Below are 25,490 nucleotides of genomic sequence, written 5' to 3'. Positions count from 1 at the left end.
GCAGGAGGAGCAGGAGGAGCAGGAGGAGAGAAAGGAAAGGGAGCAGAAGCAGCAGGGCCTGACCTGACATGGGACACAGGTCAGCAATGCTAGCACTTAAGAGGTAATGCCAGAGAATCAGTAGTTCAAGGTTGGCTACATAGCAAGCTTGAAGCTAGCCTGTGCTACATGAGACCATGTCATGACAGAGAGAGAGAGAGAGAGAGAGAGAGAGAGAGAGAGAGAGAGAAGAGATCAAGGCATGGCTACCTACATCTATACTCTCAGCAATTTTCTTAATTACTACTAATATTTCTCATTTCTTTCTTTTTATTTATTTTATTTTTTATTTATTTATTTTTCTTTTTTGAAGCAGGGTTTCTCTGTGTATCCCTGGCTGTCCTGAAACTTGCTTTGTAGACCAGGCAGGCAAGAGATCTACCTACCTCTGCCTCCCGAGTGCTGGGATTAAAGGTTTGCACCATCATGCCAGGCTATTTCTCATTCCTTGAATTGAATGAAAAATAAGCCTGACACTATCAACTCACTTGTGATGGCACAGGTGACCAGATAGAATTCTACTCACAATAATCATGAATTGAAATTGCCCAGGCCTGTCTGGAACACATATTCACTAGGCAGTCTTATGAGTCAACATATGAGCATATGGAAACGCCCAAGGGCAAAGAGCTAAATGAGGCCTCCTGTCAACGTCAACAGCTAGCAAGGGCGTGAGGAAGTAAATCCTGTCAACACCCAAAATCTTCCCCACCTGCAGCCTCAGACGTGACAGCCCTGACCTGACCATGATCTCTTGAGAGACGAGTCAGAAGTAACAGGTTGAGCTCTACTCAGACCTCTGAGAAAATAAAAATTGTCCACTAATACTGGACATTTGGGTCACTGTTGGGCTTTCAGTTTTTTTTGAGACGAGGGTTCATTATACAGCCTAGGTAAACCCTAAACTCACTATGTATCCCAGGCTAGTCTCAAATTCACGGTAATCCTCCTGCCTCGTCCCCTCAAATACTGAGATTACAGGCAGGCATACTGGACTCAGGTAGGGTCATTCTTACACAGCAATACAGAAATGATACAGAGACACAGGTTACTTCCAGGCAGGTAAGTTGCAGGCAGCCTGGGTGTGGACTGCTGAGAACCTGGTTTAAAAAGGCCGCAGGTGCGTGCAGGCATTCAGCCGTTTCAAATGCCACAGACTAGATGGTCACTCCACAGCACACGTAAGTCAAAATGCTGTTCTGAATGGGAAAAGGTGAGGAGGAACAAACAAAATATATCTTTCTGATGTTCACTCCCTGTACGAAAGCAAGGACACTGTTTGGACAGGGCTCCATTAACAGCTCCTGGACCTTCTCTTGCTGCCAGAGCCGCCATGAGAAAAGGACTGCTCTAACAGCCAGAAAGACCACCCCTGCACCAGCACCAGCTGCCTTCAATGTGCCACAGAAGCCTTGCCACAACTATGGCCAAGACTGCAGCCGAGCACACTGGTTGCTGGGCTCTTTCAAACAGTTGGTAGTAGATACGGAGTCACAGCCTGATGAAGCATGTCTCCCATGGAAGGAGCACTTTCCCTGCGAGAGGGTCTACGGGGCGTGCGGGCAATGCCGAGAGTGGACAAACACAGGCTTCCATGACGGCAGTGCTAGAGACAAGGCTGTGATTAGCCCAAGCGCCCTGCTCCAGCTACGTAAGCAGGCTGCGGAGGTTCAGTTAGTGGATAGGCTCCCCCTCTCCCATGCTCTCCCCTGGTGTTTACCAGGTCAGTACTCTGGAGGGCTCTTTCCTTGCTCACTTTCTGTAGTAGCAGCAGAGATGGCACAGCACAGAGGTATCGCTGAGGAGAGTAGCAGCAACTTCAGCACTGGAAAATGAGGCTGGAAGTCTGGCACCACAGACTTGACAGCTGAAGAACACACAGGAGGGCAGAATCCCAAGAGGCCTGCACTAGGAACTGATAGCACCCAACACAGTCCCTACTAAGCTCAAAAGCATCCACTAATGGATTGACAACTAAAGAGGCTGGGTAGTCCCAGGACCCCAAGCTGGCACCTTGTCTCCCATGGCCAGCACTGATCTCTCAAGCAGTTCACTTGCCACCCAAACCCAGCTCTAGCCTGGCTTCCCAGCACACACAGCACAGGCTCCTCCCGCCAGACCACTGAAGAAGCTGCTCGAAGGCTGAAGACACAGCGTGACCTGACCTACCTGTAGGCACCCACTGACATCCGATGTGAGGGGGCATGCCTGCACCTGAGCTCTCCCTGCATAGGCCATGCCCAGTTCCTGAACAGCCCTTACTGGGCCCCAGTTCTCCACTGAATGGTGTCCCAACAGAAGACAAATCGCCAGCTGAAGGTGCACTCAACAATTTCAGTGCAGCCAGAGCAAGAAGGGAAGTGAAAGCAAAGACAAGAGAGCAGAGAAGGGAAGAGAACCTGAAGCCCTACCTGCCAAAGGAATCCCGGAAAGCTGGCAAACATCAGGGCAAGGGTCTCAGATCTCAACACAAGAGCTGTAATAATGGTGTCTGCCAGGAGCCACGGGTCTGATACCAAGGCAAGCATAGGACATTTGTAAGGCTAAGTAAGGGTCTCTCGACACAAGACTGGCATGGGGCTGTAACACTAGAGGGCGCCACTTGACGTTGCTTCCACCTGCCTCATTGCCACCTGCTGCGGTCAGAGGGACAGGGACCAAGGCTGCTAGAGACCAGCATCTTAGCTTGCCTGCCCACCACCCCATCTGGTAGGGCAAAAGAACCCTTAGGTAGCTCAGCTGTCATAGGAGGAGGCAAGAGTACCACTCCAAGTTTGATGCCAGTTTGGTCTACACAGAAAGTTCCAGGCCAGCCAGGGTTATACAGCAAGACACTCTTTAAAATCTATAGCTGTTGAACTCTCTTATACTTTTGGTTGTGAGCCTAGCCTTTAATGGCTGGGCCATCTCTCTAGCCTTGAATTCTCTATGTAACCCAAGATAGCCTCCAGCTTATAATCCTCCCACCTCTGCCCTCCCCGCCCCCACTATGATGGAATTCCCACCCTCAGCTGAAAGTATTTAACTAAAGATTGTGACTACCAGTAGCTACTCACCTTATTAAGAAGAGAGTCCCTAACTCACCCTCCAAGACTCTCTGACTTGTAGCAGAGCACCCTAACTTCCTACGGCATCGCCTCTGTTCTTGCCCCTTCACCTCCAGCTTGACGGGCCTACTTGGATACCTGAGCACGGGGCCAGCTCAGGACACCGCATCTGCTCTCTCCTGCTTAGGCTGCTCTCCCATCAGATGGGAGGCAACAGGGCTTCACCTCCGAGTCTACTGAAATTTCTGTTTAAATACCCAGTGCACTACCGCATTCCTCTTTCGGCACTGAGTTGTACATCCAAGCATCTTGACGCACTCACTCTCATCCTCAGTCACAGCCTGCAGCTACCACCGACGTCCTGTTAGCATGCTATCCCTTGCACACAAAGTAAGCTGGCAATAAAGAATCATGAATTTGTTGGATTGTCATCCCTAGTATGCTCACAGCTACAGAGAAAAATTAATATTATTTTATGTTACCAAAACAAAATTTCACTGGTGGACAAAAAATATCTCAAACTTTCAGCTTCCAAATCCTATTTCATAATCCAGCATTCGGTATAAAAATTCACTGGACTCCTGGGGACACAGCAACAGAACTAGTAGCAACAGCAAAAATAATTATTCCATGAAGCAAGGCTGGGGCAAGGCAGTCCATGCACTCATTTAATCCATTTTCTTCCATAAACAGTAGTAAAAATGACTAGAGCAGCGGTGCTCACCTTCCTAATGCCGAGACCCTTTAACACAGCTCCTCATGCTGCAGTGGTCCATAACCAAGACTGTCTCACTGCCACTTCATAACTTTAATTTTTCTACTGTTATGAATTGTGACGTAAGTATCTGATGTGCAATCCCTGTGAAAGGGTCATTCCACCACCAAAAAGGTCATAACCCACAGGTTGAGAACCACTGGACCAGTTTTGGGGTTTGGTTTGGGTTTTGTGGTTATTTTTAACTTTGAATCAAAATAACTCAACCAAATCTAAGTTTTTGTCCACCTGGGGAAAAAACTTTGGAGTAAATTGAAAAATCTTTAGAGCGGCCATTAAGGAAACAGGATTCAAGAATACATACAGCTAAAATGCACTACCTGCCGATTACTGCTGCTAGTCACCATGTTCCCCTACTCTTCCAAAGCTTTAAAGGATCCTCCGGGTTCGTAATGGACAAAACTTGCCACTGGCCCCACTCATAAATAAGTTGATCACACACTGGCTCTTACTGGGCATCACAGATTGTTATGCCAGTGTCTTGAAAACAGCAGTTTAACTGGATACAAAAAAACTTAGCTAACGTAAGATTCCTTCTTTTGTTTTCCCACTCACTTTACTGGACAGTTAAAGGATAAAACAGGATACTGGCTGCACAAGACAACAAGGGCTATTAGTAATGGGCCCAATTACAGATACTTCCAACTGTGTCAAAACAGAGATAACAAAAAACTATTTAGGAATATTACCCCCAAAAGTGTGATATTAATGAGCTGCTTATACTGGCTCTTTGGTATTAAGACCACACCTTGTGCTAAAGGTAAAAAAAAAAAAAAAAAAATTAGCCAGGTAGTGGTAGTGCACCCTTTAATCCCAGCACTCAGGAGAGAGGCAGATGGATCTCTGTGAGTTCGAGACCAGCCTGGTCTACAAGTCCAATGCTACAGAGAAACCTTGTCTCAAAAAGAAAAGAAGGAAAGGAAAGGAAAGGAAAGGAAAGGAAAGGAAAGGAAAGGAAAGGAAAGGAAAGGAAAGGAAAGGAAAGGAAAGGGAAAGGAAAGGAAAAAAAAGAAAAAACTCCACCACAACAAAATATGCTGTCAGTTTAACAATTAGCAGCTGCCAGTTTGGGGATAGATAAAATATCGTATTTATCACTTTCTACTATCTTTAGATTGCAAGAAAAAACTTCCCTAGCCAGTCAAGAGTCGTCCCAGCAGTGAAGAGAGAATTGTTGTGGGATAATCTTTTTGTATACTGTGAGGATGTTTCTCTGCCAAGACACCTTCCTATGGTTTAATAAAGAGCTGAACGACCAATAGCTAGGCAGGAGAGGATAGGCGGGGCTTCCTGGAAGAGAGAGGAACTCTGGGAAGAAACAGCAGAATTCACTATCCATGGAGGACTGGGATGCATGGTACTGAGTAGAGGTAACAAGCCATGTGGCAGAACGTAGATTACTATAAATGGGTTAATTTAAGTTTAAGAGATGGTTGGGAACAAACCTAAGCTAAGGCCAAGCTCTGTGGCATTAATAAGTAATGAAGTCTCTGTGTCATTATTTGGGAGCTGGCAGTACAAAGAAAGTCTGACTACAGGGAATCTCTCTTTTTATTTTTTTAATGATCTAGGCTCTTTGACTTTACATTTAAATTTTAGCATCAAATTGCCCGCCCCCGTGTGTGTGTGTGTGTGTGTGTGTGTGTGTGTAAGTATATATGTAGATATCCTAATACAAGTGTGGCATAGTGACACATGCCTACAAACCCACACTTGGAGAGAAAAGGGAGAGGAACTGCGAATTCAAACTAAGTATAAACTATACAGTGAGCTCAAAGCCTATCTTTAAAAAATGTAATTATTACAATAATCCTGATACAAATGTGGTTAACTAGCTCTATAGATTAACCTGCAATCACTAGGTAATGTGAGCTCTGATGTCATTTCCTACTCTATAGATAATGCTAAAAAGAAAAAAAGGAAACTTGAGGTAATGTTAAATTTCTATAGTAACAAAATTTAAAATATTAATTGAGCTATTCTAAATGCCAAATCATCAGGGAAATGAGCCCAAGAGGCCAGTACTTGAAAGAAACCAAAATTCTACCATGCTGAGTAGAGTGATTTTTCAAAATTGAAAAATGTTTTATGCCAACAGATCTTTCTTGTTTTGAGTCCTTGTATAATCTTCAGAAGATTTTCATTACACAATTGCCAAAACAAAGTCAACTTTAGAGAGCCAAAGCGCTGCTTTGGCTGCCATAGTTTCCCAAGAACTTTCCACCATCTGGTCTGGAAATGTCCTACAGCAAACTACTGCTGGAGCAAGTAACTAATTTCATGTGCAAAAAAAGGAGACAGGAGCCATGACCTTGCGCTGCTCTGCTGGGGCAGAGTGGGACACTTGGACAAAGACAAAAGCCATCATGAAATGGTGTTAGTGTTGGCTAAGGGCAAAGTTAATGAGCACAGAAGGAAAAAACATGCTCCTTTGACTTACTGTTGGTCAGAAACCTCATGGTACTGTAAATGGAACATAAGTTTAATAAAAACAACTGACAAGTTCAAATGAACAAGATGAAAATGTAGAAATAGCTACTTGAGCCAACATGAATATTCTAAAAGGAGAGAATAAAAAGCAGTGTTATATATTTCAGACACTGGCATGGTGGTGATACTTTGTGCCAGGTATTAAACCCAGGGTCACCTCTCTTCTTAAGTGTGTACTCTACCATGAACTAAGTCTCCAGACCCTATATAACAGTCTCCTCAGGAGTCAGGTCTTACCTGCTTTCAGAACTGCCATCATTATCTTCATCAACCACCTTACATGCCATCTCTGTACCCCATAAAAATTTAGGGGGCAAGCCAGAGAAACACATTTATCTATAATTTCTACAGTTTTTCAAAGAACTGGTACTATATACATGTAACTCCATTGAATGTTTAATCACCAATCATCTTGAAACAAGTTCAACACACAGACAAGGTGATAGTAGCTGGCCTTGGAGGCATCTGTTCCAAAAACATCACTTGGGAAGCTGAGACAGAGGAATGAGGCACACAATGAAACATGATCTTACAGGAAACAAAGGGGATGAGGTAAACAGATCCCAACCTCACTGCTAACAGCAAATGCCTCCTGCCCAGTGTCACTTCTATTTCTGACTTCTGGAACTGAGAAGAGTAATTTCCTGGAGAGTCTCATCTCTTTGATTTCTAATTGGCTCATGAAGTTCATACAGATTCATGGGCTATGATGATATTTGAGATGTACATAATGTGTAATGATCAAATGATTATCTCCTAGAAACATTAAAAATTCTCTCTTCCTTGAGATGCTAAAGAATTCTAGGATAGATCACTGTATGTTTTCACTCCTTAACCTATCCTTCTTTACTCTTCCTGCCCCCTCCCTCCTAGTCTCTGGTAATCACTACTCTCAATTTTTTTTTACGATTTATTTATTATGTATGCAGTGTTCTGCCTGCATGTATGCCTGTACGCTAGAAGAGGGCACCAGATCTCATTTATAGATGGTTGTGAGCCGCCATGTGCCTGCTAGGAAATGAACTCAGGACATTTGGAAGAGCAGTCAGTGCTCTTAGCCTCTGGGCCATCTCTCCAGCCCCACTACTCTCTAATTCTGTAAGAGCAATTTAATAATAATAATTTAAACAGTGAAAAAGATACAGCAAGGGAGAACTGGAAGGAGGCAGAAGGAAAGACACGGTCCTCTGAGCAGACACTACTAAAAAGTTCAGTGAACTAAGAAACCATGGTGTATATTCTCATCAATACACATAAAAAATAAAATCCTTGGGTATAAACGTAACAAAATATGTATTATGAAAAAAAACCACAAAACTGATGGGTGGGTGTTGGGTTTGGTTGACTACAATAATTAAAACCAAAGAGAGCAAAATTGTAGGTAAGAGGAAACTACCGAATAATGAACAATCAGCTCTATAATCTTAAACAATGCTTATAATGTCTTAAATTCCTAGTCCATCCAGAAAGTCGTGCTAGATTTTAATGCGTAGCACTTGAAATTTAATTGCTAACCTGCTTAAGTCAGTTCCTGCCCTCTACTGAAACTGGTTTTGGGGAAGTGTTTGTGAATCAACATGCAGGACTCAAGACATTATCCCCAGAGTTGTATCCTTGACCCCAACTATGGGCATCTCAATGCCTTCATTCTTATTGACAACTGGAGACTTCATAAGGGAGCCACTTATAAGCCAGGTATGGTAGCATGTGCCTTTAATCCAAGCAACTGAAAGGCAGAAGCAGGAGGACCTCTTTGAATTCAAGACAAGCCTGGTCTATACAACAGTTTCAGGCTAGCCAGGGCCACACTGTAAGACCCTGTCTCAAAATCAAACAAACCATCTATTACTCTCACTGTCAGCAGAAAACATCTTCAATACTTGGATTTTCACAATGTAATATCTAAAGACTATGGTCTCGATAAACGTGCATTCATAACTGTTACATTTCAGAAATCTAGTTGAGGTACTGGATTTTACAATCTAAACAATTAGGTTCAAACCTCCTTAAATTCCAGAGCGGAGTTGGGAGGAAAAGCCCTGCACTTTCTATTGCTGTATCTTAAGCTGGAATCTGAAACACAACTCAAGTTCAATCCGCTAACAGCAGTGTCTTTCAAACAACACAGCTTTTCTAGCCATAATTTCCCAGACCTGCTACAATCAGTCTAAGGCACCCTTGATTCTACAAACACCTAGTTGAATTCAGAGATGTCCCTATCCAGATCTCTTTAGCTTCTTCAAAGGCCTCACCTAACCACTAAGAATCACTATGTCTCTGTTCCAGCTTGGATATGAGGTGTCTCCACAGGTCCACCCCTAGCCAAGAAGCCAATGACACCTGACTGATGCTGGGAGAGGAAAAGTCAGTTCTCTTCAGTGGAGTTACACTTGGTATATACCTCACTCCAGGGCAGCCACACGGTCCAGGAGCTACACGTGATATATACCTCACTCCAGGGCAGCCACATGGTCCAGGAGCAGCTGGCCAGCACAAACTAGACTTCATGGGTTTTGCTTTTGTTCTTTAATTCTTATTAGTAGTAGTAAAAGAAGGGGAAACCTGGATTGGTAGAGAGGTGGCTAGGACCTAGGGACAGTTGGAAGAGGAAAATGAATATGATCAAGGGATATTATATGAAATTCCCAAAGAATAAATGAAAACCTTTTTAAAAAGATTGACTTCTAAGCTATTTTATTAACATAATTAAGCCACTAGTTCTTGAAGTGTTATCACAAACTTGCTGATAAAATGTTCATCCTTAGTGAAAACATGTTTTAAAAATTCCAACATTCACTGCAGTGAACTTCTACAAAGTTTATCTCAATGTTCGGCTGATGCCCCAGGATCTCGGGCTGGGGCCTTGTGAGTACTAGGAACACTTTCCTACTGAGATATTTCCCTAGTCCTCCTTTTAGTTTTTATTTTGAGAGAACTCAGTAAATTCTTCAGGCCAGCCTTGAACTTAATCTATACCCTAGGCAAGTCATAAACCTGAGATCCTCCTGATTCAGCCTCCTGACTAGGAACTGGACCGCCAGGCTTAGCTTGAGCCTGTTTCTAATAAAGAATCATTTACTAGTTTACACAAACCAGGTACTGTAGTGGACACCTGTAATCAACAGGTGTTGAGGGCAAGTGGTTCAGAACTTTACAGTCATCCTCAGCTACACCAGAAGTTCGAGTTAGAGAACACAAGAGCTGTTGGGGGGGGGGGGGGGGGGATAAGTTAAATTATAAACATCTAAATAAATATGTGCCATACATGCACACACATAAATCAAGTATGTTATTCGTGGTAATCACTTTGTTTTCAATTTTAACAGAATGATTTAATAGAGTCTCATAAGGAAAGATTTAAGCTAGTTTGAAATTACTCTACATGGCTACTAAAATTAGATTTCTAATGATTCTCCTGCTAATACAGCACAGGTAAGCCAAGAGCAACTGTAAAGCAATACAGCGAGAGTGATGATGCTCAGGAGCCGAGAGCTCTTCCCGTTTCCATGTTAACATCCACCTTAACTTACAAGCTGGTCTCAGATGCTGCAGTGCGGTGGGGGTAGATCAAACACTTACAGAGTAGTTGCTTTCACATGGCAACTGTAACCAAGACAAACTTTCTTGTAAGATGGAGTTCCAAGGACATTAAATCATAAGAGATTGTTTCAGCAGCTGGTTAGAGCTGAGTATACATAACACAAGACATCTGGCTGCCTGTGCATTTTCAGTTCATTTAAAAAGTATAAACACATTAAAACACTGCCTGTTCGATAGACTGCAACACTGTCTGCTCCTCTGACAGCTGCTCCATTCACACAGTCACAGCCCATTTATTACTAACATATTTACTACCTTCCCTCTCCCTAACTTCAGCACAACAAAAGACCACATACATTCAACTGCTGGTACTCTGCAATGAAAACAAATGTTATTAAAGGCCTAATTTTTTGTTTGTTTCAGACTGAGTCTCACTATGTATCCTGGGCTGGTCTGGAACTCATTATGTAGCTCAGGCTGTCCATTAATTCACCATCTTCCTGCCTTAGCCTCCCAAGTGCTATAGGCATATGTTACCAGACCTGGTCAAAGTATAATTTTAAAAATTAAATCAGAAACATAAAAAACATTTAGCTTAACACAATTAGAAAAGAGTAGGCAAAATATGGATTCTCTACGCCATCTGAATATATATATATAGACGTCTAACTGCAGTGGCTTAACCAAGAGAGGAATTTGTTTTTCTCACGTAAGAAGAAATGAGAGACACTGAGCACTCATGGCAATCTTGTAACATTACTAATAGCTCCTGTTCCTAAGAGACTAGTCTTTACAAGTGACATTCTTACCCATAGTTCAGAACAATATGAGCATTGCCTTCATATTCCAAGTAGGAAGAGGGCAGAGTACAAAATAAAGGTCCTGAAATGTGTGTGCTCTATGAGGTGACAACACCTGCTTATGTATCTCTGCAAGGGCCCAAACCATGTGACATGGCCACAAAGAGTTACCGGCATATCTGGAAACGGTAAACTGGGCTTACACCGCCATCCTAAGCAATATTAAAATTCTATTCAAAACAAAGAGAGAAATGGCAGCCATGTGGCCGGGCGGTGGTGGCACACGCCTTTAATCCCAGCACTTGGGAGGCAGAGGCAGGAGGATCTCTGTGAGTTCGAGACCAACCTGGTCTACAAGAGCTAGTTCCAGGACAGGCTCCAAAACCACAGAGAAACCCTGTCTCGAAAAACCAAAAAATAAATAAAAAAAGAAAAAAGAAAGAAATGGCAGTCATGTGAACAATTCTGCATATCACAATGCATTTTGGGGAGACACTATCCCCCGTGTCCTTCCCCAGGTGGTTAGTCTACTTGTCTCAGCTCACCTTCTGGGCTGCAGAGTGAACATCAAAGCACAACAGTGCATCTCACTTCTCCATCCCTAACAAAAGTGTGGATTCCTGTACAATATCCCCAGGAGCCTATTGGCTCACAAATACTTGTCTTTTCTTTCCGAACTAGAAGCAAACAGCCTGTTTCTGACGATGATAAAGTATCACCTTTATCTAAAGAACATCTTTATCTAAAAATTAGTTCCTTGCAGGGCAGTGGTGGAGCACGCTTTTAATTCCAGCACTTGGGAGGCAGAAGCAGGAGAGTGTCTGTGAATTAGAGGCCAGCCTGGTCTACAAAATGAGTTCCAGGACAGGCTGTTACACTGAGAAACCCTGTCTCAAAAGAAGAAAGATGGAAGGAAGGGAGGGAGGGAGGGAGGGAGGAAGAAGAAGGGTAGAGGAGGAGAGAGGCGGAGAATTTAGATGAACTAGTTCTCTTTGCATCCCTACTAGTTGATTAAGAAAAGCTTTTCAAAAGGCCAGGGCCGCCCGATATACTTTGTACCCACACGAGAGAGAGAGAAAGGAGAGGGGAAGGGAGGGAGGGAGGGAGGGAGGGAGGGAGGGAGGGAGGGAGGGAGGGAGGGAGGGAGGAACCTAATTCCATTACTTGGCTGGATACACAGGATAGCTGGCAGAGTGCATGCCTAGCATGCCTTGTTCAGTTACCAGCACCACGCAATTGGGTATGATGGCACAGACAGTCTCAGCACTCAAGACAGAAGCAAGAAGAAATGTTCAAAGTCAGGACTGGAGAGATGGCTCAGCAGTTAAGAGGGCTGGCTGGCTGTTCTTGCAGAGAATTCAGATTCAGTATTTAGCATCTACTTTGGCTGCTCACAAACTTCTAGAACTCCAGCTCCAGGGGTCCAACATCTTGTTCCAGTCTTCTCAGGCAAGGCACACACATGGTACATAGACATACATGCAGGCAAAACATTCATACATACAAAATAAAAATATAAGTTTTTTTAAAATGAAGTTCAAGATCATCTTCAGCTACACAATGAGTTCAAGAGCAGTCTGGAATACATGAGACCCTGTCTAATAAATGGATATAATTCCTTTAAAATGTGTTCTCTGGGACCAGAGAGACGGATGAGGTAAAGGTAGTTAGCACTGAGCCTGTTGACCTGAGTTCAGTCCTCAAGACCGCATGGCAGAAGAGAACTTACTCCCGGTTATCCTTTGACTTCCACACATGTGCTACAGCACAAGCATGCCCACGTACATGGATGCATGAGCATGTGCATGCGCGCGCGCACACACACACACAATAAATAAGTAGATATGCATATTTTAAAATGTAATTATATATTCTCATCCTAGCTACTCTAACAGATGAGGTCAAAGGACTGAAATTTGACACTAGCAAGGCCAACATAACAGATTTTGTCTTAGCTGGGTGGTGGTGGCAGTGGTGGCAACGCACACCTTTAATGCCAGTACTGGGAGGCAGAGACAGCTGGAACTCTGTGAGTTTGAGGCTGGTCTGATCTACAGAGTGACTTCCAGGAAAGCCAGAGCTTCATGGAGAAATTGTCTCAAAAGCAAAACAAACAACAACAAAAGATTTTGCCTCAAACATCAATCAATTTTGTAAATTCTCAAAAGTAATAAAATTGGTTCTTCAGGGATACTAGAATGTCATAGATATTACAAAGATTCATGGCCTTCCAAAGGGCTGTATTACATAAATAGGTAGTCAGCATATGAAGGGCGGCAATGATGAAAGAAATGCCTAACAAGGATTCTAGATGAGTTTCAGTTATGAAGGGGGTGATAAGCAGTGGATCAGAACAAATGGACATATTTTAAAAAAATGTATCAGTGGATATTTTATTATCTTTCTTTTTTCTTTCATTTCCTTTCTTTAATTTTTAATCATCTTTTCATTTTCTATTATTATTATTATTATAAATTTTCACTTCCTCCCCTCTTCCCATTTCCCTCACTCTCCTCCCATTCCCCCCCTCCCTCTCCAGTTCAAAGAGCAGTGAGGGTTCCCTGCCCTGTGGGAAGTCCAAGGTCCTTCCCCCTCCATCCAGGTCTAGGAAGGTGAGCATCCAAACAGACTAGGTTTCCACACAGCCAGTACATGCAGTAGAATCAAAACCCAGTGCTATTGTCCTTGGCTTCTCAGTCAGCCCTTCTTGTCAGCCACATTTAGAGAGTCCGGCTTGATCACATGCTCCATCAGTCCCAGTCCAGGTGGCCTTGGTGAGTTCCCATTAGATCAGCCCCACCGTCACAGTGGGTGGGTGCACCCCTTGCAGTCCTGACTTCCTTGCTCATGTTCTCTTTCCTTCTACTCCTCATTTGGACCTTGGGAGCTCAGCCCAGTGCTCCAATGTGGGTCTCTGTCTCTATCTCCATCCATCACCAGATGAAGGTTCTATGTTGATATGCAAGATATTCAAATGGACATCTTTATATACATCGGAACTGCACTGAGCTGTAGTGCTCAAAACCCAGTTACAGTAGCATAAACAAATAAGGGTCTATTTCTGTCATATGAGAAGTCCAGGGTGAGGGAACGGGAATGGCTGTTGTTGACTTAGGTTCAACAGCTCAGTGACATCAAAGCAAAATTTCTATGAGACAACTGGCTCACAGTGCCAGCATGGGCACACAACTCCAAAGACCTTGTCGGTATTCCAGGATACAGGAAAAAGCTGTCAGAAGGAAAACCATACACTTCTTCATCCAGTAAGTTCCCTATGAAGAACGTTACTCGGGAGTCTCCCCAACAACATCTCAAGGAACACACCTAGCTTCAAAGAACTCTGAAAAGAAATCTGTCCTCTCTAAAACAGCCCCAAAACAAAGCCAAGGGGGAAAGAAAACGCTCTGTGGTCAGTTTGCTTTCCCTACCACACAGACTGGATTCAATCGGTTCCCCTCAGACTGTTTACAGAGACCCTGAGATCTCTTCTTACATAGCTAATGTAATTCTGGGCCAGCCATCTGGCAGTACAAAATGACTTAGTCGTTCTTCCTTAACATGAAATTCATGTTTGACAGTGGTGTAGTTTGAATGAGAATAACCCCCAAAGCCTAATATATATCTGAATACTTTGTCCCGGTTCTTTGAACTGTTTGGGAAGGGTTAGGAGTTGTGGTCTTTTTTGGAAGAGACGTGTTGCTGGGAGCAAGCTTTGAGTTTTCAGAAGCCTACACCACCCAGTTTGCTCTCTCTCTACCTCGTGGTTGTTGTCTCTTTATGTGAGCTTCCGGCTCCTGCTCCAGCCCCATGCCTGCCTGCCCGCTCCCACACCCCTGCCAGAATGGTCAGACACTACTAACCTCTGAAACCATGACCCCAAAATTACATGCTTTCTTTCCCAATATACTGCCTTGCTTGTGGTGTTTTGTCACATCAATAGATAAGTAAGCAAGACAGGTGGAAACAGTCTACATATTACCAAAAGAGATAAAAATAATGACATAGGTATATAATCTTTATATAAGTCACAAGCTCTTCCACATGAGGCTTGGGAAAACAGTTAGCAGGTCCTAGGTTAGGGTCCTCAGCACCCACCTCAAATCCTAGTGTGGTGGCACATGCCTGCAACCAAGCCCAGTGCTGGTACAGATCCCTGGGGCTTGCTGGCCAGCCAGTATAGCCAAGACAAAGACGTTCGGGTTCCTTAAAAGACTCTTGTAGTAGCAGCTGCGGGCCACTTCCCACAGCCCGGCTCCTGGCCGCCTAACTAGCTTATGCCCCAAAATAACGACACACAAATTGTATTCATTTAAACACTGCCTGGCCCATTAGTTTCAGCCTCTTAACCCATTTCTAATAATCTGTGTAGCACCGAGGTGCGCTTACTGGGAAGATTCTAGCCTACATCCATCCTGGGTCAGAGCTTCATCGGGTCTGACCGTGAGAGGGGAGCATGGCGTCTGTGCTCACTTCCTCTTCCTCCCAGCATTCTGTTCTGTTTACTCCACCCACCTAAAGGCTAGCCTATCAAATGGGCCAAGGCAGTTTCTTTATTAGCCAATGACCTTCCTCCTCCATCAGACTCTGTCTCAGAAAATAGGGAGAGCTAGGCATAGTGGTGTACACCTCTAATTTCAGTACTGAGGAGGCTGAGGCAAGTATATCTCTGTGAGTCTGAGTCTACACAGGGAGTTCTAGGCTAACCAGAGCTACATGGTGAGGCCCTGTCTCAAGAAAGAAAAAAGAAAAGGGAAAGGAACAGTGACTGAGGAAATCACCCTGACCTACTGACCTCTGAACATCACACACACACACACACACACACACACACCTCTTCTGCACACTCAGCTATCATTTTCATTATACATTGAAGACAAAGCCAGGCTTAGGCAGAACTTACAAGAGTGGAGTATCAGTGATTAACTGCACCAAGCTGCAGAGCAATTCTTCCAAAAGATCTTCAGAGTTAGAACCTGGTAAGATACATAAAACTTTGTTTTGACAAGGTAGACAATAGATGAAATTACTTAGATGGAAAGTTTGCATTTCTAATAAGTAAAAAACTTATTTTATTATTACATATATTCAAACACTATTTTGCCCTCTGAATAAAATCCAGAGCCAGCACCTACTACAACCTTAATAACACAAGTTACAATGATTTTTCCCTCTGTATTAGTGTATGCTCATGCCACAGCACATGTGTGTATGTCAGCGGACAACTCCATGGCGTCGGTTTTCTCCTTCCACCTTTAGCTGAGTTTCTGGGTCATCAGGCATGTGTGGTCAAGCAGTTTTACTTGTTCAACTGCCCTATTTCTTCTTTGTTTTGTTTTGTTTTTGTTTTGCTTTGTTTTTTTTTTTTTGTTTGTTTGTTTGTCTGTGTAGCTTTGGAGCCTGTCCCGGAGCCCACTCTGGAGACCAGGCTGGCCTTGCACTCCCAGAGATCCGCCCAACCAGCCCTATTTTTGTTTTCCTTTTAAGGTCAGCCTCACTATGCAGGCCTCAACTGGCAAACCTCCTGCCTCAGCCTCCCCAAATTCTGACATTACAAGTATGCATTGCCACCCTAGCAGCTTGAGAATACCTTAAAGCTCCTACAGGCCAGCCAGCAATTTTCAATTTTTTACACTTCACACTGTTTCTTTTGATGAATTGTTTTGTTGTTGTTGTTGTTGTTTTTTGATTTTCGAGACAGGGTTTCTCTGTAGCTTTTTTTTTTTTGGTTCCTGTCCTGGAACTAGCTCTTCTAGACCAGGCTGGCCTCGAACTCACAGAGATCCTCCTGCCTCTGCCTCCCGAGTGCTGGGATTAAAGGCGTGCGCCACCACCGCCAGCTTGATGAATTTTTATATTAAAGTCAAATATGTAAAGTTATTTTTAAAAGATGGTTTAGCCGGTTGACCTGAAGCAAAGATATTTAGACCTGTCATATGGCTTTGCCTTTGGCCTTGAAGAACCTCTGGTGATCCACAAATGACAGAATGAGTCCTGACAAGAAGCTAACCACCTCCTTACAAATAAAAGCCAAAGATGAGATGGACTTCCCAATCAGAGGATCAGATAAGTGTCAAGGACAGGATGCAAACTGCCACCCCAACACAAGCATTTCTGTCCCAAACTCCCTGAGCTAAGGGGCCTCCAAATGGCATAACCAGATGATATCTTGTGACTTCTGGTTTTAGACACTAGTGACATCTATTCCTTTCTGAAATGACTTCCTCAGTTCAGGCAGTCTTAGTTCTGACCAGCTTCCTTTCTTCTTTCTTCCAGCACTCCTCCAAAACACCTTGCACGGGGTTCTCTCAGAGTCTCCCACAGGCTCTCATTCCCTGGCTCTCTCATTCCTCATCATTTACATGCTAGTGAATCCTAAATCCATAGTTTCCCAGTCAACCTCTCACTGAGCAGCCTGTTTTCTATCAAACTGTCTCTCACCCAAGCACTTTCCAGGCTGGACTCTGATCAGTTCCCAAATTGACAAGACCTGGAGCAATCAGAGAGGCATGGCCACAGGCCCTATCAATTATCTGTCTACTGGGTGTGTCCACCGAGATGAGTGACTAATACCTCAAACGCAACATGTTTAAAAACAAGCCCAATATTTCTAGCCCTTCGCTTTTTTTTCTGTTTCTGCATGGGTGTTTGCCTGCATGTGAATAGGCTCCATATGTGTCTGGTGTATACAGAGAGCCCAGGAGGGGATCTGGATCCCCTAAAACTGTACTATGGCTGTAAACGGCCATGTGGGTGTTGGGAATCAAATCCAGGTCCTCTGGAAGAGCATCCAGTGCTCTCAACCACTGAGTTGTCTAACTCCATTTGTTTCTTTCTTATTTCCAGTTTTGATGTATCAGTAGCCCAATGCTAAAACACAGCCCACCTCTCTGATACAGTTCTTTTTAGTTAGATGATCTCACTACGTAGCATTGGGTAAGCTTGGACTGCAGTGCCACCTCTGCCTGGCACTGCAGAAGCACACCGCCATACCCAGCCACCTGCCACTGCCTCGTGACTCAGAAGCTCCTTGTGCCATGCTGTGTTCATTATCTCATCAGCTCAGCCCAGGTTTGAATTCACCAGATCCAACTCCCTCTTAGCATCCTTTAAGCCCTCCAGTTTCTGCCCTAACTCCAGGCTGCTTTTAGAGGTAGCTAACTGAACTTCCTTTCACTTTCTTGGCTTAGGTCAGTTTTATTACTTTATGCTAATGACTATGTAGCAAAAAATAGAGATCCTTACTGATCACTAGAAGCAAAGTAATAATGAAAACAAAACAAAACACACATGGACCATTCATTAAAAGCAATGGCTGGAGGCTGGAGAGATGCTCAGCAGCTATAAACTCTGCTGCTCTTGCAGAGGACACAGGTTCAGTTTCCAGCATCTACAAGGCCATTCACAGCTGTCTAATTCCAGTTCCGGGGACCCATCACCCTCTCTGACCTCCTCCGCAGGCACCAAGTATGCACATGATGTACAGAACACTCACATATATGGAATAAAAATAAATCCTTAAAAAAACAAAACAAAGGGGATGGTAACAAAATTAATTGCTGCTGCTTTCTTAGCATTCAAAAGGTCAGTGCCAGTTTCTCAGTGCTGCCCAAACTACGACACGCCAAAGACAAACGCTAAAACCTTAATCAAGAACAGAGGCATACTACAAAAACAGCTTATAGTGCCTGAAAACCAGAACAAATTGATTTCCTCAATACAGAACATACAGCAGGGCATGGTGGTGCATAGCTGTCAGCCTAGCACATGGAAGACTGAGCTCAAGGCCAGCCTGGACTACAAAATAAATTCCATGAAGTACATGGCAAAGACCCCAACTCAACACAAAAAACAACAGGCAGCTAGATTTATTCTACACCTATATTCAGAAAATTTTGAAGTCTATATTGTTGCCTATTTTCATTAGAATTACTCTAAAGTATTAAATAGGTAAGATTGTTTTGCAGGTATAGGCACTTTGCCACAGAAACCTGATGACCTGCTCCAGATCCTACAGGAGAAGAAAAAAACTGACTCCCAAAAGTTTTCCTCTGACCTCCACCTGTATGCCATGGTATGGCATATACACACCCACACACCATACACACACACACACACACACACACACACAGTAAGAGGGGCTGGAGAGATGTCTCGGTGCTTAGGAGCACTGGGTCCCTTGCAGAAGACCTGGATGCACATGTGGTTCCAGGGACTTCAATGCCTTCTGACCTCCTCAGGCACAGGGTGCACATTCACAAGGCAAAACAGTCATACACATAAAAGAAGTAAATCTCAAATTATAATAATAAATGCTAACTGATGTTTGTCAGGTTGACAAGGAATGAACTCTGTGATCCTTTACCCTGGTTGGACTTGGAAGGAATCACCCAGCAGACATACTTCCTGGCACGTCTGTAACGGGTTTCTAGGTTAGGTCTGTTAAGGGGGTGGCACCGTTCCATGGACTGAGGTACCACAGCAAATAAAAAGACAAAAGGCAGATGAGCACCTTATTGCATCCTTATTGCAGATGCAATATGACCGGCAGGCTCCTGCTTCAGAACTTCCCACCATGACACAATGTCCCCTCAATCTCCAGACAAAATGAACCCTCCCGTCTCTGATCTCTCAGGTGTTTGTCACAGCTGCAAGACAAGTAACTACACAAAAGTCAGATGGGGAAGGGGAAGCCCCTACTCCTAGTGTTTTCTTGTTTTTTTTTTTTTTTAAAGAAAGTGGGAGTCATAACAGGAAAACCAGAATTTTCTAAGTTAATACTTTTTAAATATTGGGTGTGTACGGTGCGTATGGTGTGTATGTGTGGGCACACACGCCAGCGTGCATATGTGATGTGAGAGGCTCTTTCCTTCCACCGTCACCTGGGTTCCAAGGCTGAACTCAGCTGTCAGGCTCCCACTGTCAGAAGCCATCTTGCTGGCCCCAAATTCTACTTTTAATCGTAAAATCTGCAGCTTGTTGGTTACTTACTGTAACTGCCGGGAGACTTTTCTTCATACATGAACTGAAGCTGTAGCTCCTCCTCAGACATCTCGCAGATGAACACTTTTAGCAGGCAGCAGATAATAAACAAAGCATTATGTGTCTGCCAGATGAAGATGTGGCTAAAACAGAAAGACCAGAATCACCTAACGTTCAGTTTAATCAAAAACAAGGTCAGTTTGTTTCTGGTGCATGACGTCTTCATAATTTGTGAATGGTTTTGCAGAGCCTACTTATAATATTAAGACCATGTCTCTATCTTTCAAAGGTTTATAGCCATACTGAGCCAGTGGGAGTTACTTATCTTCTCTCAGACTGCATTCTGTACAGAGTGAAATCTGCTTAACTAAAGCCATTATTGGCACCTGCAGGTAAAACTGCTTTGTCCTTAATTTTATAACTGTCCCACATGAAAGCAACTGAAACAAAAGAGAGCTAAAACCATGGTAGCATGAAGAGAATAGTCACAAATGTACAATGTAAAACAATACAGTGCTGTTATTTGCATCAATAACAAGAAATTTTTAACTGGATTTGATATATTTGTTCATAAGCAAGGCAATGAATAATCTTTAAAATACTATCCTTCTAAGTCAATTTTATAGGAGCCAGCACGGTGGCTCACACCTATTATCCCAGCACTTGGAGGCTTAAAGCACCAGCATGCCAAGAAGTCAAGGTCCAGCCTGGGCTACAGAGTGAGACCTTGTCTCAAACAAACAAGCAAACGAAGTCAATACCCCAGTCATAAACAACCAGACTGCCCCATCCAATATTTAGGACAGAAAAGCATGAGGACATGAGACAGCATATGTCTAAGTCGTCATTTAAACCAGATTAACAATGATAATGAAAATTCTTTTTATGATAACAGTCTCACCACAACAAAGGAGGACAATGACAGGGTGAGCTAGAGCAAGAAAATGACACCCATGCATGAAAAATGTCACCGTAAAAGCCACTTATATGCTAACTATAACAAGAATTAATTAAGATTAATTAATTTTTAAAACTGAATTCAAAGAATAATTGTATCATTACTAAACTTTTAAAAAATCTAATCTTAATAATTTTTTTTTTTTTTTTTTTGGTTTTTCGAGACAGGGTTTCTCTGTGGTTTTGGAGGCTGGTCCTGGAACTAGCTCTGTAGACCAGGCTGGTCTCGAACTCACAGAGATCTGCCTGCCTCTGCCTCCCGAGTGCTGGGATTAAAGGTGTGTGCCACCATCGCCGAGCTCTAATCTTAATAATTAATAATGATGAAATCAAACTCCAGAATCTCATTCCAACAATTTAAAACGTTTACTTCTTTCCTCTTAATAAAGAATGTAATTCCTTCACAGGGGTTTTCAAAAGATCACAGCCTACTTCTCCCACCAAATGAAAACTACCCCTCACAGTAGCTTACTTCTGGCATTCTGCCGAAAGCCTGAGCTCTCTGGTTCTGGAAAGGAAGACCTTAGTTAAGGCACCAAGATTTCCCGTTCGAGGGTTGTTTTCAACTGCAAGAGACAAGAAAAGTATTAAAATAGTTAACACTGAGCATATCATATCATTTATAGAATGTCAAATTGAAACTGCCAACTGACCACGCTTACTGACAATCTCACATCTAATTCAGAAAATAAGCAATGAGAGAAGATGCTACTCTTAGTCTATGATGGTTAGTTTTATGTCAACTTGACACAGACAGTGTTATCAGAGAGAGGGGGAGCCTTCACTGAGAAAATGCCTCTCTAAGACTGGGCTGTAGACAAGTCTGTAGAGCATTTTCTTAATTAGTGATTGATGGGAGAGGACCCAGATATTGTAGGTGGTGCCATCCCTGGGTTGGTGCTCCTAGATTCTATAAGAAAGCAGGCTGAGCACGCCATGAGGAGCAAGCCAGTAAGTAGTTCCCCTCCACAGCCTCTGCATCAGCTACTGTCTCCAGGTTCCTGCCTTGCTTGAGTTCCTGCCCTGACTTCTCTCAGTGATAAACAGTTAAGTGTAAGCCAAATAAACTCTTTCCTCCACAACTTGCTTTTGGTCAAGGTGTTTCATCACAACAATAGAACAGTGACTAAGACATAGTCATAATTACAAAACCAAATTTACTTGCAAAGTAAACAGTAGAAGAAAGTGTAACCTCAAGCGAGGTAAAAACCAATATTACTATAATTTTTCATTCTTTTAAAATGTTTTAAAAAGTATTATTTTATGTATGTATGGTTGGTTCACACATATATCTATACATCATGTGTGTACCTGATAAGGCACACATATAAGAAGAGGGCATTGGGTTCCCTGTAACTAGAATTATAGACTGTCATAAGCTCCCATGTGGGCGCTGGGAATTGAACCTGGGTCCTTTGGATGGCAAGCTCTGAAGCACAACAGCTAAGAATTCGACAGGAGACTATTTAGGTCAAATTTTACTTTTACTGCTGAAGAAAGCTTACAAGGTTTAAGTCCTGGGTGCAAAGTAGAAGCCATGGCAGAGACAAGTATACAGTCATTTTCTCTTTCTTTCTTTCTTTCTTTCTTTCTTTCTTTCTCTTATTTATGTATTTATTTATTTATTTATTTATTTATTTATTTATTATTTTTCAAGACAGGGTTTCTCTGCAGCTGTAGAGCCTGTCCTGGAACTAGCTCTTGTAGACCAGGCTGGCCTTGAACTCACAGAGATCCACCTGCCTCTGCCTCTCGAGCGCTGGGATTAAAGGCGTGCGCCACCACCGCCCGGCAGGACCACTGACTTTCAAGGTAAATTCAAGAGTCGCGAAGCTGCTGAGGCAGAAATGTAAGCACTGCAGCACACTGGGCTGAGCTGCCAGCATTTGTTGTCATCCAGATCTGGAGATTCTGTATCTATGTGAGTTTTCTTGACATGTTGAAGGGTATCAAAGACAGAGATCAGAATACACTTTTAGGAAGTATATGTGGGGGCTGGAGAGATGGCTCAGCGGTTAAGAGCATTGCCTGCTCTTCCAAAGGTCCTGAGTTCAATTCCTGGCAACCACATGGTGGCTCACAACCATCTGGAATGAGGTCTGGTGCCCTCTTCTGGCCTGCAGGCATACACATAGACAGAATATTGTATACATAATAAATAAGTGAATATTTTTAAAAAGAAGAATATAAAAGGGACATCAGATATGGGGCCCACGCCTGGAACCCAGCCAGGTCCCCTACTACATAGGGGTACTTACCAGAGTCAAAGGATAAATAATTACTATTGTCATCATCACAAGCAAGAATGTTGCTTCATTAATTCAACTCATATTACACTATCATAATTTTAACAGAAATTTTGAAAACCTGCCTATTTTCCTCCCCCCTTCCACCTTACCCAAAGACTTGCAAACTGAAATGGTTGCCTCTTCCAACAGCTTCAACTCAGTACTGCAGAGACAAAAGAAGAAAGGTCATTTAGAACACAATACTAGATATGTACATACTAACATAATGGAATGTATCAATTGAAGAAATAAATTAGAACAAGAATATCAAACAATAGAATTAGCAATATAGAATAAAGTTTCGATTTTCAGTATACTTAGGAAATTTACTCTAATTCTCAAGAATTCTCAAGAGAGAAGAGCTTGGGGTGCCCTTCGGTGAATTCTGGACCTGGTGTGGGTAATCCTAAGCAGAATACAAGGCGCTGCTTCCAAAGCAGCAATAATCAAGCCCTATAGTCCCTCAGGGAATGGACATTATGCTTAGGAGAGTGTCAAGTGCGGTCTCTCATTACTGTCAAATGGCTGAACGGCAGGAGTGGTGTTGGGTACCTGTAATTCCCAGAATTCAGGAGGCTGAAGCAGGAGGATTGCCATGAGTTCAAGACCAAGCTGGACTACAGGAGCTATACAGTGAATTTCAAGACAGCCTGGGTTACAGTGTAGACACTGTCTCAAATAATGAAAACAACAACAAAATAAAACAAGAAGAAAACTGAAAACACAAGGCAAGAAAAGAAAGAATACAAGCTTCAGTGGTTCACAGGCACAGAGAAAAACACAGGGTTCTTAGGACTAGGAGGGGGGCTACCTCAGCAAGGGCTAGCTGGCCCTGGTCAGATAATACCGGGTTGGGCCCTCGTACTATGGTCATTGGAGGTGTTACAATAGCTCACAGGGTAAACAGAATCCCTATGTCAGTGTGGTGATTTCTCAGAAAATGAGCAAACAACCTTCCTCAAGACCCAGTAATACCACTTTTGGGTATATATCCAAAGGATGCTCAATCGTGCCACAAGGACATGTGCTCAGCTATGTTCATAGCAGCTTTGTTTGTCATAGCCAGAACCTGGAAACAACCTAAATGCCCCTCGACAGAAGAATGGATAAAAAAAAAATGTGGTACATTTACACAAAAGAGTACTACACAGCAGAAAAAAATGACGACAGCTTGAATTTTGCAGGAAAATGGATGGAGCTAGAAAACATTATTTTGGGGCTGGAGAGATGGCTCAGAGGTTAAGAGCATTGCCTGCTCTTCCAAAGGTCTTGAGTTCAATTCCCAGCAACCACATGGTGGCTTATAATCATCTGTAATGAGGTCTGGTGCCCTCTTCTGGCCTGCAGGCATACACACAGACAGAATATTGTATACATAATAAATAAATAAATAAATAAATAAATAAATAAATAAATAAACAAAAAAAGAGAAAACATTATTTTGAGTGAGGTAACCCAGATACAGAAAGACAATTATCACATGTACTCACTCATAAGTGGTTTTTAAACATAAAGCAAAGAAAACCAGCCTACAAATCACAACCCCCAAAGAACTTAGATAACAATGAGGACACTAAGAGAGGCTTACGTAGATCTAATCTGCATGGGAAATAGAAAAAGATAAGATCTCCTGGGTAAATTGGGAGCATGGAGACCTTGGGGAAGGTTTGAAGGGGAAAGGGAAGAGGCAGGGAGGGGAGCAGAGAAAAATGTAGAGCTCAATAAAACTCACAAAACAGAAAAGAATAATCGGGGCGGTGATGGAGCACGCCTTTAATCCCAGCACTTGGAAGGGAAGACAGAGGCAGGCGGATCTCTGTGAGTTCGAGGCCAACCTGGTCTACAAGAGGTAGTTCCAGGACAGGAACCAAAAGCTACGGAAAAGCTGGGCGATGGTGGCACGCGCCTTTAATCCCAGCACTAGGGAGGCATGCACCAACACAGCCAGCCCTTCTTAACGTTCTTGCTAATTAAAAATCATATTGAGGGCTGGAGAGATGGCTCAGTGGTTAAGAGCACTGCCTGCTCTTCCAAAGGTCCTGAGTTCAATTCCCAGCAACCACATGGTGGCTCACAACCATCTGGAATGAGGTCTGGTGCCCTCTTCTGGCCCGCAAGCATACACACAGACAGAATATTGTATACATAATAAATAATAAATATTTTTTAAAAATGCTAAAGAGAAATGGAAGTTCTTTGTGTATAACAAAATGAAATTTTAAAAATGCTGTATGATGAGGTATATACAATGGATATGATTCAGCCTTAAAATCTGACACGTACTATACAGTAACTATGAGAACTGAAAACAGTATGCTACTGAGAGAAGACATATATTACATGACTCTGGTTATCCAGTTATATAAGATCCCTAGTGCAGGCAAATTCCTAGGCAGAAAATAGCATAGAGGTTACCAGGAGGCCCTGGGAAAAACAAGGGAAGTCTGTACTATTTAACAGGCAAGGTACTTCTTTTTCAATGGAAGAAAGGTCCTGGAAATGAAGGCTTGGGAGTAGTTATACAAATATATTAATTCAAACACTTTACATAAAAGTAATACAACATACATTTTTG

The 25,490-nt window shown here is 43.0% G+C and overlaps 1 protein-coding gene across 4 annotated transcripts in view; it reads right to left on the bottom strand.

Annotated features, from left to right (window-relative positions):
* The window catches only part of Dym (dymeclin), a 254,863-nt gene that overhangs the window by 202,341 nt on the left and 27,032 nt on the right, over positions 1-25,490 (bottom strand). For all 4 annotated transcript variants that reach the window (XM_050151614.1, XM_050151615.1, XM_050151613.1 and 1 more), the window contains 4 exons: positions 23,026-23,078; positions 21,100-21,193; positions 19,680-19,813; positions 15,592-15,664 (listed from right to left, as the gene is read on the bottom strand). In XM_050151614.1, the coding sequence (XP_050007571.1) occupies positions 15,592-15,664; positions 19,680-19,813; positions 21,100-21,193; positions 23,026-23,078 (354 nt within the window). The remainder of the gene's footprint in view (positions 1-15,591; positions 15,665-19,679; positions 19,814-21,099; positions 21,194-23,025; positions 23,079-25,490) is intronic.

This window comes from Alexandromys fortis, unplaced genomic scaffold (assembly GCF_014885135.2).
Source record: "Alexandromys fortis isolate MF-2015 unplaced genomic scaffold, M_Fortis_MF-2015_v1.1 scaffold_71, whole genome shotgun sequence".
Lineage (NCBI taxonomy): Eukaryota > Metazoa > Chordata > Mammalia > Rodentia > Cricetidae > Alexandromys > Alexandromys fortis.
This window is presented reverse-complemented; position numbering and strand designations above follow the sequence as displayed.